The sequence below is a fragment of the Fukomys damarensis genome, unplaced genomic scaffold (genome assembly GCF_012274545.1).
Source record: "Fukomys damarensis isolate Sample0158 unplaced genomic scaffold, DMR_v1.0_HiC HiC_scaffold_2, whole genome shotgun sequence".
NCBI classification, from domain to species: Eukaryota; Metazoa; Chordata; class Mammalia; order Rodentia; family Bathyergidae; genus Fukomys; species Fukomys damarensis.
In genome coordinates this window covers 31,800,403-31,819,702 of record NW_022900914.1, presented here as the reverse complement: position 1 = coordinate 31,819,702, position 19,300 = coordinate 31,800,403, and the positions used below count along the sequence as shown (strand labels likewise).

Sequence of the window (19,300 nt, the reverse complement as noted above, 5' to 3'; positions counted from 1 at the left end):
ATATATATATATATATGTTCAGGCACTACACATTTAAACACTGGAAATACAAAAAAAAATTTTTTTTGTTGAGACAGGGTCTCACTGTGTAGTTCAGACTGGCCTTGGACTCACTATATAGCCCAGGCTGGCTGGCCTTGAACTCGCAAGGCCTAACCTCAACCTCCATTGTGCTTGGATTATAGGCATGTGCCACTACACCTGGTAACAGAGGGTATGTTTATAGGCTAATGACAAAGGTCTACTTTGAAAATGTAGAAAATTAGGCACAGTGTTTCAAGAGGGAAAAACATCTGGAGGTACAACTTTTAGGTTTTGCTGTCAAAGTATTAGCACTGAGGTGTGAGATGGGTGCTAGCCTAGTCTATTACATAGAAGAAAAACCCTTAAAAAGACCTCTAAGCTGTGATGTGAAGAATGAGCAGGTATTAATTTGCAACAAAAATGAGTTAAGAGTTCTTCAGGCAGCAACTGCCGCGCTGACGCTCATTCAGAGTACTAAATCTTTAGTACTCCCGTGACTCTCCACCAGCTGTCGGGGGTGATACGAGCCTTGGGAGATGTGTATGGTGGAATTCATCTTCTTCTTTGGTTAAAGTAGTCAGCTATTGAAGAGATTTTACCTTTTTTAATCCCTTGTACTAGGGATTGAACACAGCCTTTGCACTGACCTACATCCTCCCAATCCCTTTGTGCCCTACCGAGTTGCCCAGGGTAGGCTTGATTTTGTGAAATGCCTCACCCTCGTAGAGTGCTGAGATCATAGGCATGTGCCACCACACTTGGCTGATTTCTTTTTTTTGTTACAGGGGACTGAACTTGGTTCCTTGTGCTTGCAAGGCAGGTGGTGGAATCACTGAGCTAAATCCCCAGCCTGCTGATTTTTTTTTTTAACTTTCGATACATGTACCTTACCTTTTTTCCAGATGGCTATCTCAGCTGTTGCTGGTATTCTCAAACAACTAAAAAGAACCCACAAAAAGCTGACCATTGACCCTTATAAAATCAGTAAGTATTGCAAAAAAATAGTTACTAGTGCTTTTCAGTAAAACTTAGAAAATTTCTTTGAAAGGTATAAATTGTTGTTCTTGACTTCAAATATTTTTATGGGTATAAATACAAAATGTAAAAAAATAATGTTATAAAGGAGAAATAGTTGACATTAAAAACTAGGGATTAAAAATTCACAAAAACATATTGAATCTTTTAGAAGATTGAACCTAGGACTCCTTACGCATGCTACACAAGTACTCTTAACCAGTGAGCTTTCCCCCAGCCTTATGTGGTATTTTTTGAGAATTTTAGTCTCTTGTTTCCTGTTAAAAAAACAGAGTTACACTAGTTCTTTTGAAAGTTGAGAATTAGTGTTGGATGAGTATTTTTAATCAGATGTGGTTGTTTTTTCCTTACTTAGGTGGACGTCCTAAACCTACCCAAATTCTTGCTGGTGATAGGCCTGATAATCATTGGCTGCATTATGATAGCAGAAGTATACCAAGAACTAAAAAAGAATGGGAGTCAAGTTGCTTTGTTGAAAAAACTCACTGGGGGTACTATAGCTGGCCAAAGTAAGTTATAGATTTTTACGCACCTTATTAAACGGGCCTTGATGTCTTGTCATATTTGGATTTCTGAGGAAGTTCAGAGGTGCCTGAAGGGTTTTCTTCCTGCCCTCTTTCTGCTTCCTCTCTTTCTTTTGCTCCTGCCAATGCTGTGCCTCATTCCTGCCTCTTGTAAAATCCTTAGCCTTTCTTGACATTGTTATATGGCTAAGGAGGTTGTTAATAGCTTCTCTAAATTGTATTCCTATCCGTTTATAATACGAATACCTAAACCAAGCCAGAGAAATACTTACGTCGCTTTGTTGACTGTAATAATCTGTCATCGGGACACAGTAATCTGATATATTTTTAAGGCTGAGAATATTATACATCTCCAAACTTAGCATCTAGAGTTTATTAAACATGCCTTGTAATGCTTTCTTTCCATGATGCTTTAGTATTTTTTTCTGTGCATATTACAAATATAAACTCTTACTATGTAGGAATATGGTTGTTTATGCTGGTGTGGAAGAGCAGCCTAAGCTTGGCAGAAGCAGGGAGGATATGACAGAGGTAAGCATTCATTTCACCATGGTTTCAAATGCCTCTTGTTTTTTGGCCACTGATTTATTTCATTCTTAGTTCAGATCTTTTTTTGAACTTGGCTATTCAATATAGCACAGAATAAATACAGTTGAATGTTTGCTGCTCTCCCGTCACCTACTAGTACCAGTTGACACAAGGCTCAGTATATCTAAGGTTACTCTCAAGTTACCACCCCACTTAGCCTTCCTTGATTATTGCTTAATATACTTAGCTGTTTCTTGTATCAGTTCTATACAAGCTTCTTGAAAGAAAAGATAATGATTTCTTTTTAGATTTTCATTGCATGTAAATGATATGATACTTGGCAGATAGGTATTTATAGATTTAAGTCCAAACTTCTTAGTCTTCATTGAATTTACTACTTTGAAAGATGAGGACTTTAGTATATACATTTTATTTTATTTATGTAATTGTTGGTACCGGCGTTCAAACTTGAATTTGTAAAGCAGGTGGGGTGCCTCTCAACTAAATCTCTAGCCCTATATTTTAAGTTAATGATTGTGTAACTTTCTAGATTCTGAACAGTTTGCCTTTTGGGTTTTATACAAATATGAAAATGGTTGTTTGAGTTTGATGTACAGTTGGAAAATTTTCCTAAATTGCACAAGTAGCGCAAAAGCAATAAACCTTGATTTCCCAAACAATGCCTGTTTTAATTTATAGTGTGAGAAATTGGATTCAGATTTGAAGGATATGAAGGAAAAGGTCTTAGCTATTTTTATGTACTTAATATTTGGGGGGAGATATATTATTTTTGGTCTAGACAGCATTGTTTTTTTTTGAGAACTAAAAATTCTTTAGCAGAAAATGACAGCCACTGTTGAATCAAAGCCTTACTTTAACCTTTGTAGAGTTACATTCTTAAATAGATTTTTAAACCCTGAATATTCTTTTTTTTTTAACTTTATAGGCAGAACAGATTATATTTGATCATTTTTCTGATCCTAAATTTGTTGAACAGTTAATTACTTTTCTATCTTTAGAAGACAGAAAAGGAAAAGATAAGTTTAATCCCCGACGTTTTTGCCTCTTTAAGGTAACTATATTATTTATATACTCATCATAAAGTTTAATGATTCTTTAGTTTGTAAGACATAAGTTTATTTTAAATATATGATTGGAGTTTGAATTTAGCCATCTGTTTTCATTGAAAATGGCACTATTAAAAAAGAAAATAGCACTGAAATTTATAACAGTCATTGATCTTGGCTTAAGGTCATGACTTAAAAAGGCAAGCTTAGTTTATATTACTGTTTAACTTTAATGTTTGTCATTAGCACTATAGGAAAAAAATACATTTTGTGCTTGCCTTTTTGACATTTTTAAGTGCAAAAGATGGTTAAAGTCTACTTAGTTACATTTTAATATGATAAAATGGCAGTATTCTTACCAGTTGAACTTACATCTTTAAACTACTTAAGTGCTAAATTGAGGATCACTTGGAATGCTAGGCATAGTGATGTCAAATAATTGTAAGCATATTATAATTAAAATGATAATCAGTTGAATACTGAATTAATTTGTTTGTTTTTATAGGGACTATTTAGAAATTTTGATGATGCCTTTCTGCCAGTTCTGAAGCCTCATTTAGAACGATTGGTTGCAGATTCTCATGAAAGTACCCAGCGATGTGTTGCAGAAATTATAGCTGGCTTAATCAGAGGTTCAAAGCACTGGACATTTGAAAAGGTGATGACACATTCTTTGTGTGTTAAAGATACATTATCTATTTAATTATCAATCCTATATCATTTGTTATTGATACATAAAATATGAAATGCTTAATTCCATAAACTGCACTATGAGTATACTGCTGTTGAGTATATGTCACTAACTTGTGGTTGTTAGGCAACATTTGCTATCTTTAAATTTTTATGTATTATATCTTTAAATTTTTATATATTTATATATTTTATATATTATGTTTTATATAAGAAAAAAACAGGAATGGATGGGAGAAGAGGGAATGATTAATTTAGTTTCTCCCGGAAAGGAGGATGATCCTGCAATACTGTCCTAGCACACTGTACCGTATCCATTGTCCGGTGCTGCGTGAAGCCTCCCTCCTCCTTGATCACTCCTTGAGACTACTTTTCTAGTCTCATAGGCAGTTTGAGCTGGAACTCCCTCTTTACAATGTCATTATATTTAAGATTTGGCCTCAGACTTGTGCCTTTATATTAGCAAAATGCACTAGATTAAAAATAACCTAGTCAAATGTCAGGAATGACTAACTGTAGGTAGCCTGCTATTTTCTTAAAGAGAAGACACAAGTATAGATTTTGGCCAGTTTTGGGGAGGCCTGTGAACACTTTACACTTAAACAATTTCAGGCCAGGAGTAGTGGCACACGCCTGTAATTCCAGCACTTGGGAGGCTAAGGCAGTAGGATTGCTAGGAGTTACAGGCCAGCCAGAACTACATAGTGAGACTCTGTCTCCCCCAAAAAAAATTTTTTTTAAAACATGTAATACATGTCTCTGTCATCCCGTGATTACTATAGTCAATTTTGATTACCTGTTTTCCAGAACACTTAACTGATTTTTTTAAATCCATGCTTGATGCTTTCAGTGGAAATTTTATTCCAGGCAGTCCTTCCCTGTTTCTTTTTCTTTTTTTCCTAGAAGATTAAATACATTTATTAGACAAACAATGAAATGACATTTGTTCAAGAAAAGTCAATAGCTGGTTAGCTAAAGACAATCCGTGCCAAACAGCAATATCAAACAAAAAACTCAGGATGTTGAAGACATATAGAAGAAATTAAAATATGCCATTTATTTTCAAATTTAAGGGACAACATGTGGTTCAACAGGAATGTTGTTGAAGGATGAAACCAGCTAGTTCTGGCCAGGAGACCAAGTCATAGAGCACACAGAAAGACCCAGAAAGGTCCGAGTGAAGAGGTGCTAGGAGAAGGCTCCCCTAGCCTGAGAATGCTGCTTTCCACCCACAGGACCCAAATAACATACACAGGCATTTCACATGACGGCCTTGGGGCAATTAACAGGTCTTTTGTAAAAATCCAAGGGAGGTAGGCAAAAATTAACAAAGCAGAAAGAAGTATGGCAGCAGAAGCAAACAACACATTAAGAAGGAAGAAGGGTCTTAAGAGAGTATGGTGTATTCTGGGAGGAAGCTTGTGGGAGATCAGGGAAACCACCCATACAGGACACGATTATGGAAAGTCCATGAGGCTGACAGTGAAGAGCAAAACCTGAGTCATTGGCAAGAATGCATTTCTGGAGAAAATACTAAGGAAATTGTCCCCCTCCCCAAATCTATCCAGAAGTTTTTATAATACGGGACTTAAGTACAGAATGTGCAATATGCTGGAAAAATTTGGAGCCAACAAAAAGAAAGTTCTCTCTCCCAAGAGAAAAGGACTGAAATGTATACCAAGGCTCCTTGTGAAACCAAGAATCGTAAATCTGAACCTGTGTGGAAAACACAAAACAAAAGACAAGAACTGAAATAGATTCACAGCACTTCCTCACATTTTCCATAGTGGAATATGAAATGCTGAGGAAGAAGTGGGAAAGTTGTCCTATTTTAACTAATAACTGTGGACCTGCAACATGGGTGTCACTTGGGAGCTTGTTAGAGAAAGATCTCAGATCCCCCCTGAAATTAATTGGAATTGTGTTTTGTCAAGATCTGAAGGTGATTTGTATGCTCATTAACCTTTGAGAAGCATGCAAACAAATATTCATAGTCTCTGTTCAGTGAAACAGTTTTTAAAAGGCTATTTCTAGTAATTAAGTTTTAAAATTTAGATTATACCTCAGGCCAATTTTTATATTAAAATATCATTGCCTCCTATTGTAAAATTCAATCAAATGACCTTGATAAGCATATAAAACAAAATTGACAGATTTGTTTCAACCCATTGTATTGTAGAACTGTACAGTAGTAGAGAAGATTTTGTAAGGAGCCATATAAAGTTTTTTCCTCTTTGCACAATAATATTTTGGAAGGAAAAAAATTATAGTATTTGAGTATTCTAAAGATAATTTAAATTATGCACTGGTTTGTGTGTGTGGGTATATATGTATGTTTCCACTAAAAGAGCTATTTTGAGAAAAATGTTCCTAGTGTCATAAACTATTATTACCCATGTGTTTCATTTTGAGTAGGTGGAGAAACTTTGGGAGCTTCTGTGCCCTCTGCTTAGAACAGCCTTGTCCAACATTACAGTGGAAACTTACAATGACTGGGGAACTTGTATAGCCACATCTTGTGTAAGTTCTGCTTTCTTCTATATCTTACTTCTCTGTTCAAGTTGGGGTTTGGGGGGAGGGGTACTAGGGGTTGAGGAGGCAGGTCCTTGTGTTTATGAGGCAGGCAGTGGCACCACTGAGCTAAATTCCCGGCCCTCTGTTCAAATTGTTTGATACCTGGGCCAGGGATTTAGCTCAGTGGTTCTGCCACCTGTCTCGCAAGCACAAGGACCCAAGTTCGATCCCGGTACCAAAAAAAATAATAATAATAGTTGTTTGATACCTTGTCTCAGAATGTAGGGAACCTCACTTTGAAATTTTGTTCTTACCTTTGTCATCTAATACCTGAGGACAGTACTTTTTAGCCCTTTGAATAAGCCTTCATTGATAATTCTTAAGTGATTTTGATGTCTTCTATGTTGTAACAATATTTTTTTTTTTCGGTACCAGGGATCAAACTCAGGACATTGTGCTTGTGAGGCAGGCAAGGTACCTCTGAGCTAAATCCCCAGCCCACTAGTAATAAATTTTTAAATTGACAAGTAAAATCATGTAATTGAAAGTGTAGCTTACATAGAATAAAAGGTGCATAATGTGAAGTTTATAGGTATTATTTACAACACTAATTATGTCTATAGCTCCTATACTTCAATTTAAAGATAACCCATTTAGCTAACAATTTTCTCACTGTGAGAAAATATAATGTGAGCTGTTACATGTATTTACATTTGGATTTATTGTATTTACATTTGGATAAATTTTAGGGTTTTTTTCCCTGTATCCTTAATAGATTTTTAATATTTCTAAATTAACTTGAGTTTTATTTATGGAATTGTAGGCCCTCTAATTATTACTTTATATCTTCAACACAGGAAAGCAGAGATCCTCGGAAACTTCATTGGCTTTTTGAACTGCTATTAGAATCACCACTGAGTGGCGAAGGAGGATCCTTTGTAGATGCGTGGTAAAAACCCATGAGATTAACATAAAATATTAACTTTACAGAAGTTTAAATTAATCTGAGGCATAAATGGAAATTAATTACCTATACATTTGCATACTAAGTACTTCCTGGAAAACACCATGATCTGTTTTAGTTCATAGTATGATACTTAGTTATTTCTCAGTTGGGAACACGTAGGAGAAATGTAGGCAAAGTGAGCAATTTCTGTGTAAGCTGCATCCAGCTTGTTATGCTCTCACTTGCTTTATTAGGATTGCTTTATGTACCTTGACAGTATTTTCTTTATCCATCTCATTTTTCATTCTTTGCTATGAAGAAAGAAGTGGGGACTGGACTGAGCATGCTTGCCTAATGTACTCAAATTCTATCCCCAGCACCACAAAAAGAATAAATTACAAGGAAGAAAGTAATTTTAAGGAAAACTCCAGTGGGTGGGAAAATATGGAGCTGGAGATATAGTGGGCCGAGAAAGAAATCTAGGAATACTATTAAGACCAAGAATAAGTACTCGGTTAATTAGTGAAAAAACAAATTCTGATTCTTAAAGATTAATGCAATAGTAATAATTCTTAATACTGTGTAGTGGAGAATAAATATGTATGTAGGAAAAATAAAATCTTTATAAAGATGCTTTTGTGAGACAGTGGAAAAAAGTTCAGGTGAAATAATTTCAGGCATTATTTGTTACATTCGCATGTAAAGGCAGGAAGGGCTTGAACCTAATGCTTCTGTCCTTTAATTTTAGTCGACTTTATGTACTGCAAGGTGGACTTGCCCAACAAGAATGGAGAGTGCCCGAGCTGTTGCACAGACTGCTGAAGTACTTGGAACCCAAGCTCACACAGGTTTACAAAAATGTCAGGGAAAGAATAGGGAGGTAGGTACTATTTGCTCTATGGTATATTTTACCTCTTAAGTTCTTTTTATTAACGTCTAACAGTAAATCCTGTTGCCACTCAGTGTCATTGTGTCATCTTTCTCAAATTTTGTTAACCCTTGTTAAGAAATAAAACCAAGAACCCTGAATGTAAACCGAGAAACAATTGTGTTCAGAAGTCAGAGGTGAGCAATCACCACACACCCCAAGTTGAATAGCTCAGAATTACAGAGCTGCCTTTATGTACAGGGAAATTTGAGATCTTGTCTAGGAACTGAATAGGAAAAATTTGCTTTGGTTGTGTTGTAACTTTTAAACCTTAACTTTTAATAATAATATGGAACAGGGCTGGGGATTTATTTAGTTCAGTGGTTCTGCCTCCTGCCTTGCAAGCAAAAGGTCCCTAGTTCGATCCCCAGTACCAAGAAAATTAATTAATAATTTAAAAATAATGGTAATAATATGGAACATTTTCCTAATGTTTTTATTTTTTTAACAGTGTGCTGACCTACATATTCATGATAGATGTTTCTTTGCCAAATACTGCACCAACAACATCCCCTTGTATCCCTGAATTTACTGCTCGTATCCTAGAGAAATTAAAACCCCTCATGGATGTGGATGAAGAAATTCAGAACCATGTTGTGGAAGAAAATGGAATTGGTGAAGAAGATGAACGAACTCAGGGCATTAAGCTCTTAAAAACCAGTGAGTTAAAAAAAATAATAAAAAAAATTAAACCAGTGAGTAGCTAAAATTATTTGAAAATTAATATTTTAAAATATAAATATATATAGAACAGATATTTTTATTTTCCCCCAGTCTTTTTTTTATAAACATAAAATATACATCATGCAAAATGTATCATTTTAAGCATTTGATTCATGGACATTAAAGTACATTCACCGTTGTACAACCATCACCACCATCTATCTTCAAAATTCCCTTCGTTGTACAAAACTGGAACTCTTTCCCATTAAATAATAACTTCTTGCTCTGTCCTTACCCTAGCCTTAAGCAGCCACTGTTCTACTTTGTCTGTATGAGTTTGCCTGTTCCACATAGTTTGTATCTGTTAAACCATATGACATTGCTCTTTTTATGTCTGTTACTTTTCACTTTGTATAGTATTTACTTCATAGTTAATCTATTTTGTTGCCAGAAATAGAAATTCATACCTACTATTTTCTTTATCTATGTATCTGTTAATGGCTTTAGGGTTGTTTGCATCTTTTGACTATTACAAATGATAGCACTACAAACACTGATATATAACTACCTATTTGATTCACTGCTTTTATATTTTTTGGGTCTGTACCTAAAAGTGGAATGGGCTAGACAAATATTGTATCTGTGTTTCACATTTTGAAGTGCTACCCAACTTTTCCAGAGCCAGGTTCACCATTTTACATTCCAGTTATCAAATATACAAGTACTTGAGTTTCTCTACATCTTTGCAAATATTTAGCTGTTTTCTGTTTTGTTAGTTTTTTCCCCCGATTATAGCCATTCTAATAGGTAGAAAGAGCCATCTTGCTGAGAGTTTGATTTGTATTTATCCATTCATAAGTTTACTATCACTTATGAATGCATTTTGCATGCATTTCAAGTCCTTTCCTCAATTTTGAATTGTTTTGTTGCTGTGGACTTATAATTTCTTGTATTTTCTGGGTGTCATTACTTAACCAGGTAGATGGTTTATAAATGTTTTCTATTCTGTGGGTTTTCTTTTTGCCCTCTTGTTGGTTTTCTTTGATGACTGAAAGTTCAGTTTTGATGAACTTCAATTTATTTACTCGTTTATCCTTAAAAATAATTACCAAATTGAATGTCTGGAAGTTTTCCTTTTAAGTTTTCTTCAAAGATATTTTTATAGTTTTGGCTCTTACATTTTGGTCCTCAGTCCACTCTGAGTTAACTTTTGTGTATAAGTATAAACTTTTTTTACACATGGACATCCAGTTTTCCCAGCACCATTTGTTATAAGACTGTACTTTCTTCATTGAATAGTCTTGGCGCAATTTTTAAAAATTGGTTGGCCCTCATGTTGAGAGGGTTTATGAATTTTCTGTTCTAGTCCATTGGTTTATGTGCCTGTCCTTAATGCCAGTGTCCTACTGTTGGTTACTGTAACTTTCAGTAAGCTGTAAAGCAGTAAGTATGAGTCCTCCAGATTTCTCAAGGTTATTTTGGCTATTCTGGGTTTCCTGTTGTTCTTACATCTGAAAAATTTTCAGATTCTAAGTATAGCCCACTTGATCATTGTTTTAGCTACCATAGAGTTGTTGAAGACTAGTTTTATTTGTTAGTTTACTTGTGTTTGGTGCCAGGAATGAAACTCGGGCCCTTGCGCTTGCGAGGCAGGTGGTGGAACCACTGAGCCAAATCCCAGGCTGTTGAAGACTAGTTTTAACATAAAATTTGATTTATGTATCAGATAGACTGTTCTAATAATTTGTAGATGCTTCATTGGAAGTAACCTCTGTGCCGAATTAGTGGATAGAATTTATCATGGGTCTTGTTACACTGCTAATCACCAGTGCCTAAATGATGAAATTTGTAAGTGATGTCATTTATAGCACTAGAGAGCTGTTAAGGTAATATCTGTTGCTAGCTTTACAGTGTAATTCTACTTTGTGGTCTCTAACGATAGCAGTGACTGATTCTACATGTTTATTTCCAAATAGTATTGAAATGGCTGATGGCAAGTGCAGGAAGGTCCTTCTCTACAGCAGTCACAGAGCAACTTCAACTTTTGCCTTTGTTTTTTAAGGTAAGGTTACGGTTGAAATGAGGACCAATATGCTCTTCTAACCTTCACAAGATATTTATCATCTCTAATGGTTATAGGTTTTAGACAGTGTGTGAATTTTCATTGGATCTCTGAGAATTAAAATAATCACAAGAAAACTATTAGTTTAATTTTTGTTTTGGGGTTGGTTGGTTTTGGGTTTTTGGTTTTTCATACAGGATCTTGCTATGTACATCGTTAAGTCTGCCCGTGAACTTACTGCAGTCGTCCTTCCTCAGCTTCCTCAGTGCTGGGATTATAGGTGTGCACCACTGTACCCAGTTTTTGGAAATAATACTATATTATATTATATTTATTCATTCATTCATTCATTCATTTATTTATTTATTTATTTATTTATTTATTTTTGGTCTCTGTCTCTCTGTCTCTCTGTCTCTCTCTCTCTCTCTCTCTCTCTGTGTATGTGTGTGTGAGTGTGTTTAATTATTTATTTATTTATTTATTTTTGGTTTTTGAGACAGGGTCTCACTATGTATTTGAGACTGACCTGGAACTCACTGTGTAGCCCAGGCTGGTCTCAAACTCACAGCGATCCTCCTGCCTCAGCCTCCTGAGTGCTGGGATCACAGATGTGCACCACCTCCCCCGGCTTTGGAAATAATATTTTAATGTTAAATGTGTGAGATCAGAATCTTGACAGATACACTGGGAGTGGTGGTGTACACCTGTAATCCCAGCACTCGGGAGGCTGAGGCAGGAGGATTGCTGTGAGTTCGAGACCAGCCTGAGCTACATAGTAGTTCCAGATCAGTTTCAACTGCATAATAAGACCCTGTTTTAAAAAAAAAAATTTAAAAAAACACCTTGACAGATACATGAAAGCTTTACAGGCAGTACTTCATTTTATTGATAGTCAATTCTTGAGTAATAGCAATTTAGAGAAAATATTAATAGTTAAAAGAAACCTGTAAGGCAATTTCTTATATGGCCAGTTCCTTAATGTACAATAAATGTAGCAGTTAAAATGTTCTGTATGTCGTTTATTTTAGTCTTAAAGAGCTCTAAAATTGTTTCCAGTGAATACCTGCAGAAAATCATTTTATTAAAGACGATCTGAAGTGGTTTTAATTACTCATCTATTCAGAGGATGAAGCTAATTGAACTGAAGTCAGGGAGCTGTGAATATAACTAGTGTAAGAGCACTTGGCTAAAAAACAACAAAAATAAAATTAAGATCATAGATTGATTCATTATTAGTTTCCACAATCATATTTTGCCATCATGAGGTTTTAATGTTTGCCTATGGGTAGGAAAACAGTAGTGTTGAAAAAGAAGCAGAAAACAGTAGTTTCATTTTGCATTTAAAAGGTTCAGCACATCATCGCCACTACTCAGTCAATGTTAACATTTACGGTGAGCCCTTAGTAATCATAAATGACACTAAACTTTTTTCTTTGAAGGCTGGCAGTTCTAGGGGTTAGACTCAGGACCTTCCCCTCGAGCAGTATCCCCAGCCCTTTATTTTTATTTTGAAAGAAGTTTCCTAGGTTGGGTTCAAATTTAGACTCCTCCTATGAGTCTCCCAATGTGCTGGGATTATAGGTGCTTGCTACAACTCCCAGCTGGCATGGTGAATTTCTGTTCTGTAACATTATATTATGTCTTTCGGAAATTTGAAAAGATAATGCTAACAGTCATTTTCAAAGATTTTACTACTAAAATATTTATTAGGAATGTTTTGTAGGGGCTGATACTTAATATCTCCAGGTTCTTTTGGAGTATAAAAGTGAATAGAAGGTGCTAGTGTATAGGTCCTTCTTCCCTGTAGGTCATAGCTTGAGAGTGTCTTTGGAACAGTAGTACTTAAAGTTTTTTCCTCTTGTCATATACTGCAGTGGGTAAGAACATGATTACATATGTTAATAAATTGATGATAGTCAGTGATTGTTAGCTGGGATTCCCCTCCTTTTCTTTCACTAAAAAGGTGAAAGGGAAGGAGTAACACTATAAGAATCCTCCTTGAAACTTAGGAAAAATCATTAGGGTTGTCCTATGTAAGATACTAGTGACATGCCTCTCACATCTGAGTTGGATATTACTAGCTGAGAATCTGCTCTTGTCCATCATGGTAAATGGGATTTGAGCTACAAAGGCATCACAACAGTTATAAAGAAACTTGTTTACAGCCAGGTGTGGTGGCGCACACCTGTAATCCCAGCACTCGGGAGGCTGAGGCAGGAGGATTGCCGTGAGGTGGAGACAAGCCTGGGCTGCATAGTGAGTTCCAGGTCAGTCTCAACTACATAGTGAGACCCTGTCTCAAAAAACCAAAACCAAAAAAAAAAGAAAGAAAGAAACTTGTTTACTAAACTAGGGTGAACAGAGCAGTAGATCAAGATGAATTTCCATACTGAATAGTTTCTCTGGTGTGAAAAGCTATAATACTACATAAGATCCTAATGACAATGTGAAATAGGAAGAAAAGGGCTAAAGGTGTAGTGAAAGTGGGAAGGGTAGGGGAAAGGTAATAAGGGAAAGAAAAAAAAATACGAGAAAATGAAAAAATGGAAATAAAGTGTTTGTAAATGAGGTGGGGAGCAGGGGGCGAAGATAAGGGGGAAAAATAAGAACCAAGACCTGTCATGTAAAGGTACAAGATCCCAATGATGAATGTAACTGTACTGCATACCTAAAATGTACCTAGAAACTAAAAAAAAAGATGAAATTCCATTTGGAACATATTTGAAATGCTTATAATGTGATGTTACTTATAGTGATGATAATGAAGTTGACAGCAGTAGTCTTTGATTTATGATACAAAGTTGAGTGTCATCAACATGGCACCATGGATGAGATTGAAAATCATGAGATTAAAGGAGATATCAAGGTCTTTAGATGTAGGTGGAATAAACCTCAAGGGTGGAGACAGTGTTAAAGGTTAGAAAGATGTGAACACAATAAACATGGAAAAATTCAATTACAGTATGCCCCATACACGCAGCTAGATACAAAGTGAACACTCAGAAAGTCAGTAGCCTGGGCTGGGGATTTGGCTCAGAGGTTCCGCTGCCTATCTTGCAAGCACAAGGTCCAAGTTTGCTCCATAACACACACTCCACCCCCCGCAAAAGGTCAATAGCCTTCCTGTATACAAATAACAGACTCATGGAGAGAGAAATTAGAGAATCCCTTTCACAATCGCATTAAAAAAAAAAGAAACTAGGAATCAGTCTGATGAAGTATAAGACCTCTACATGGAAAAGTATAGTCCTGTGTAAAAGGAAAACTATCCCTTGTTCTTGGGTGGGAGTGGGAAGAACCAATATAGTGAAAATGGCCATACTTCCATATGTGTTACACAGGTTTAATGTATACAGGTTTTATGCTCAAAATACCAGGAACTAGAGAAAATAATCCTAAAATTCATTTGGAACCAGAAGAGACCTAGAATAGCAAAAGCAATTCTGGACAAGGCAGACGGTATCACAATGAAATTATACTACAAAGCTACTATGATAAAAACAGCATGGTACGGGCCTAAGAACGGACCCTGAGTATCGGTGGATGAGATCAGAAGTTGCAGAAACATCAGATACTCCTGGAGTCAGGTTCCATTACCCACCTGCCCAGTGTGCAATGCAGACCTGAAAAGAAAAACATGCTGAGAGACTTAGAGAGAGAAAGCGGTGTGCCAGGATGACCAATGCTGGTGCAGCTGACAAAGGTGTGGGACAGTCCCAGGCCCTGACTTTTATTGGCCATCAGTTGGGGTAAAGACAATGTGTAGTTTCTGTGGAAATGAATGTAAACAAGGCTCATAAAGGACAGACAAAGCATTCTCAAATTAGGAACAGAATAGACAAAATAAGATTGTTAAATCTTCTGGAAGAGAGAATAGGTAGGGCTCTTGAGGACATATGGAGTAGACAAAAACTTGATGAACAAAACTGAGACTGCAGGGGAAATATTACAGAGGATCAACAACTGGGACCTCATATTACTAAAAAGCTTTTTGCACAGCAAGAAAAACCACTAACACGAAGAGACAACCCACAGAGTGGGAAATGTTTTTTTACCAGCTGTTCAGGTAAAAGGCTATTATCTAGAATAAAGAACTCAAAAAAAAATCAGACCCGCCCCCCAAATTTAAAGACTGCAAAAATGGTCATCTGAAATAAAAAGACATTTCTCAGATGAAGAATTAGAAACAGTAAACACACACACACACACACACACACACATTTTTTTTTTTTTTTTTTTTTTTTTTTTTTTTGGTACCGGGGATCAAACTCGGGACCTTGCGCTTGCAAGGCAGGTACCAGAACCACTGAGCTAAATCCCCGGCCCAAATAAATATATTTTAAAATATTCAACAGCATTGGTCATTTGTGAAATGCAAATTAAAACAAGACTGAGATTTCATCTTCAAAAAAGAATGGCACCATTAAGAAATCAACCAATAATAAATGGTGGAGGCGATGTGGATAAAAAGGAACCCTTCTCCACTGTTGGTGGGAGTATAGACCAGTATAACCACTGTGGAAATCAGTGTGGAGATTTCCCAAGAAACTAAAACTAGAGGTTTCCATTTGACCCAGCTATACCTCTTCTCGGTATCTTCCTGCAAGAATTAAAAGCAGCAGGGCCAGGGGTTTAGCTCAGTGGTTCTGGTGACTGCCTTGCAAGTGCAAGGACCTGAGTTCAATCCCTGGTGCCCCCCCAAAAAAAAATTAAAAATAACATACCACAGTTATATGTGCACATTCATGTTTATAGTGCACAGTTTGTAATAGCTAAATTTGTGGGAGGGAGTCTGGGAATGAACTCGGGACCTTGTGCTTGTGAGGCAGGCAGCAGCACCACTGAGCTAAATCCCTGGCCCTTGTAATAGCTAAATCTTGGAAACACCCCCAACAGCTCTATCAACAGCATGAGCTTCAGGCATTTGTAGTGAAATGCATGGACCTAGAGACCATACACTTTTAAGTGAAGTAAATTGGACACACTTGTTTCTCTAGTGTGAAAAACCAAAAGTGGAAACAAGGACTGAAATGTATAGTGGATGTTGGGAAATGGGAAGAAAATGTTCAAATGGCAGGAGTGGGGCAGGCAAGGGAGGAGGGAGGGAGAAAGAAAAGGGACAAGAAAAAAGTGAAAATAGAAAGAGAAAATAAATTTCCATACATAGGGATGGGAAGAAGTTTGGGGAGGGGAGGGGGTAAAATAGTTTATTAAAATGCCCCATAATTTACTTTATTTGAAGTAAAGTAGATTTAAGAAAACTACATTATTATGTGCTGTTTTAAGTTTTAAAATCACCCATCTGATTATTGGTGGTCAACATTTTGACACCTTTTTTTTTTTTTGGTCTTTGGGTGCTTGATAGATAAGCTAGAAGTTGTTTATCAATTGTCTCATTACTTGCTACCCTCTCTAGCCAGAATCGTTTGCTTCTTTGGTGCCCTTCCTTTGTGGTTCTCATCACATCCTGTAGAACCAGTGTGTGTGTGTGTGTGTGTGTGTGTGTATTTATGTATTTATTTATTTATTTTTCTTTGGAGACAGAATCTCACTATGTAGTTCCAGTTCAACTCACTATGTATCCAGGCTAGCCTTGAATTTGAGGTCCTCCTGCCTCAGCCTCCTGAGTGCTGGGATTATTATAGGCAGACATCACCATGCCCGGCCAGAGCTAATTAATGGCAGGTGCCATGGTACCACCATATTTCAGAGGAGAGACCAGTAATTGGTACTTACTCATATGTCCCTGATCCGTTCTTACTATAATGTATATTTTGTGGAAAATTTTCAGTACCCATATTAATTTATTTTTAATACTTACATTAACTTTTTTCTCCTTTGATAAAATAAAAATGATTAAGAGGAAATTTAGAAAGCTGAAGGAGAAAAGATTAATAAACCACCATTTATCATTAGTCTTTTTGTCTGTGCATCTATTTTCACAAATGTTACCACCAATTTATAGTAGCATTAAATATTCATTTAAAAATCTAGATCAGCCAAGTGTGGTGGCACACACCTGTAATCCCAGCACTCGGGAGGCTGAGGCAGGAGGATCACTGAGTTTGAGACCAGCATGGGCTACATAGTGAGTTCCAGGTCAGTCTCAACTATATAGTGAGACCCTGTCTCAAACAAAACAAAACCAAAAATATAGAACATAGGGCTGGGGATTTTAGCTCAATGATTCTGCCGCCTGCCTTGCAAGCCCAAGGTTCTGAGTTAGATCCCCAATACCAAAAAAAATCTAGAACATAAAAGTTGTCAAGTCTAATTCTTTATCCAAACTCAGAAAGCTGTTGTTTGTAGTTTTATTAGTATTCCTCCAGATCGTATTTTTCTCAACAATTATTTTAATTAGGATCGTGCTAGCTGTATTCTGGCTTCCTATCTAGAGTCCCTAATCTCAGTATGTTACGTGCTTTTACAGGTCAGTAAATAGATGTCTGTATTACTTATGCCGTTAGAATTTAATGTCCCATTCACTGTAATAGTTTTATGTTTGTTTTTATTATAGTTGCTCACTAGGAAGGAGTGAGAGACAGGGAGTAAATGGTTAACATGATGAACTAGAGCAGGGCTGCCTGGATTGTCTGGTAGACTCTACCCATGAGCTAGTAATTAAAATTTTTTTCCCCTCATCTGTGAAGTGGGAATAATAGTAATAGCCTCCTATGTCCTAAGGATCTAGAATATATAAAGAAGTGAAAAAAATCAGAACCCCCCTCTAAATTGGAAGACCCAGTCCAAAAATGGGTGTCTGAAATGAACAGACATTTCTCAGACAAGTAGAATAGCAAAGCAACTTACGGAAAAATGTTCAACACACTTTTCCTTTGAGAGATGCAAATTAAAACAATGCTGAGATTCCACCTCACTCCAGAAAGAATGGCTGCTATCATGAAATCAACCACTGACATGCTGGCAGGGCTGTTCGGAAAATGGGTCTTAACAAGGATTTAAACAAGTTACTATTTCCCTCAATATCCAAATTGAGGAATGGTGGTTAAGTTTGATAATAGAAATAGTGTATTGTCAGAATTTTTCCATTCCCTACATTACCATTGACAAACACTAAGCGTTTAGACATCTCTGGATACTAAACCGAGAGAGTAAGGAGTCCTGCATGTGTGCAGTCCTTCGAGCCGTGTCAGGAACATGGTAAGCCCTGTATAGTGTTCTTACCCATTATCATATGGACACCTTGTGCATTCTACATACTTTGTACTTTGCATGTATGTACTTTTGTAAGATAATTTACCAGAAGTTGATACCTTATATTTAAGCAACATTGTACATTGACTGTTTTAAAGTGTTATTTATCCTGTCACATGTAAACCAGTTTTATATCCATCAAAATCAAGAAACCCTCGGCCAGGGATATAGCCCAGTGGTAGTGCCTGCTTGGCAAGTGTAAGGTGCCTGCAAGTTTGATCCCCTGTATGGGGGAGGAAGGAGATCAAGACATCCTTAAAGTACCTATACTAAAGTTAAAAGTTAAAACTTTCTATTCTGATCTTAGAGCCTCCATATTGCTCCAAGGGTAAGAGAAAAATTTGGTTTAACTGAATTTTAACTTGAAAATATCAAGACCTTGTGATGGTTGAGAGAGAAGGAGGCATTGTACCTAAGTTTCAAACTTTCCAAAATACTCATCAAAATCCTTTTGAGTTTGCATGTCTAAATACAAGAAAAATTTGCAGATACTGTGATACATTGATGTGCTTGCTACTTCCCATTAATAGCATCTCTTCAGAAATATTGTTTACCCTAAAAATTAGATAAGAAGTTCCTACAAGGTATATTTCCTCTGTTAACTAAACGGGCAGCATTTTCTGTTGGTTAACAGTTTGTCAGATGTCATGGTACAATAAAAATAAATTTTTGTGAAAACAAGGCAAAAGAAAGATGAGATGTTCCTTTGTTTATATCAGCACACTAGTTTAGGTTATTTAATTGAAAGCTGTAGAAACCAAATAGCTAAGAAAACAAAAGAAGGAAATTTATTAGATTACCTAGAAGTATCTAGCTAGTGAACTGAAGGAGTCAAGAGCTGAAGAACCAAGTGGGAACCCCAGCAATTCTGAGGGATCTAGGTTACAGAATATGTAACAATACCTCTTCAGGGTGCTGCCTCCTTATATCTCTCTCTATAAGGTCTCATGGACCAGGTGCTGGTCTCTTGTCACTCTGTGGCTAGGGTGTATGTTTTCTTAACAGTCCCATTAGAATGACTGAGAGACTGATGATACTCCAAAAGAAAATCAAAGGCTGGGCGTGGTGGTGCTCGCCTGTGATCCCAGCACTTGGGAGGCTGAG

At 36.5% G+C, this 19,300-nt stretch overlaps 1 protein-coding gene across 1 annotated transcript in view; it reads left to right on the top strand.

Moving 5' to 3' along the window:
* Psme4 (proteasome activator subunit 4) overlaps nucleotides 1–19,300 on the top strand; it is a 91,845-nt gene that overhangs the window by 56,646 nt on the left and 15,899 nt on the right. Inside the window, exons 31-40 of the mRNA XM_010615833.1 lie at nucleotides 927–1,008; nucleotides 1,415–1,568; nucleotides 2,045–2,114; nucleotides 3,058–3,183; nucleotides 3,684–3,836; nucleotides 6,284–6,388; nucleotides 7,240–7,331; nucleotides 8,077–8,208; nucleotides 8,708–8,916; nucleotides 10,896–10,981. Of these exons, the coding sequence (XP_010614135.1) occupies nucleotides 927–1,008; nucleotides 1,415–1,568; nucleotides 2,045–2,114; nucleotides 3,058–3,183; nucleotides 3,684–3,836; nucleotides 6,284–6,388; nucleotides 7,240–7,331; nucleotides 8,077–8,208; nucleotides 8,708–8,916; nucleotides 10,896–10,981 (1,209 nt within the window). The remainder of the gene's footprint in view (nucleotides 1–926; nucleotides 1,009–1,414; nucleotides 1,569–2,044; nucleotides 2,115–3,057; nucleotides 3,184–3,683; nucleotides 3,837–6,283; nucleotides 6,389–7,239; nucleotides 7,332–8,076; nucleotides 8,209–8,707; nucleotides 8,917–10,895; nucleotides 10,982–19,300) is intronic.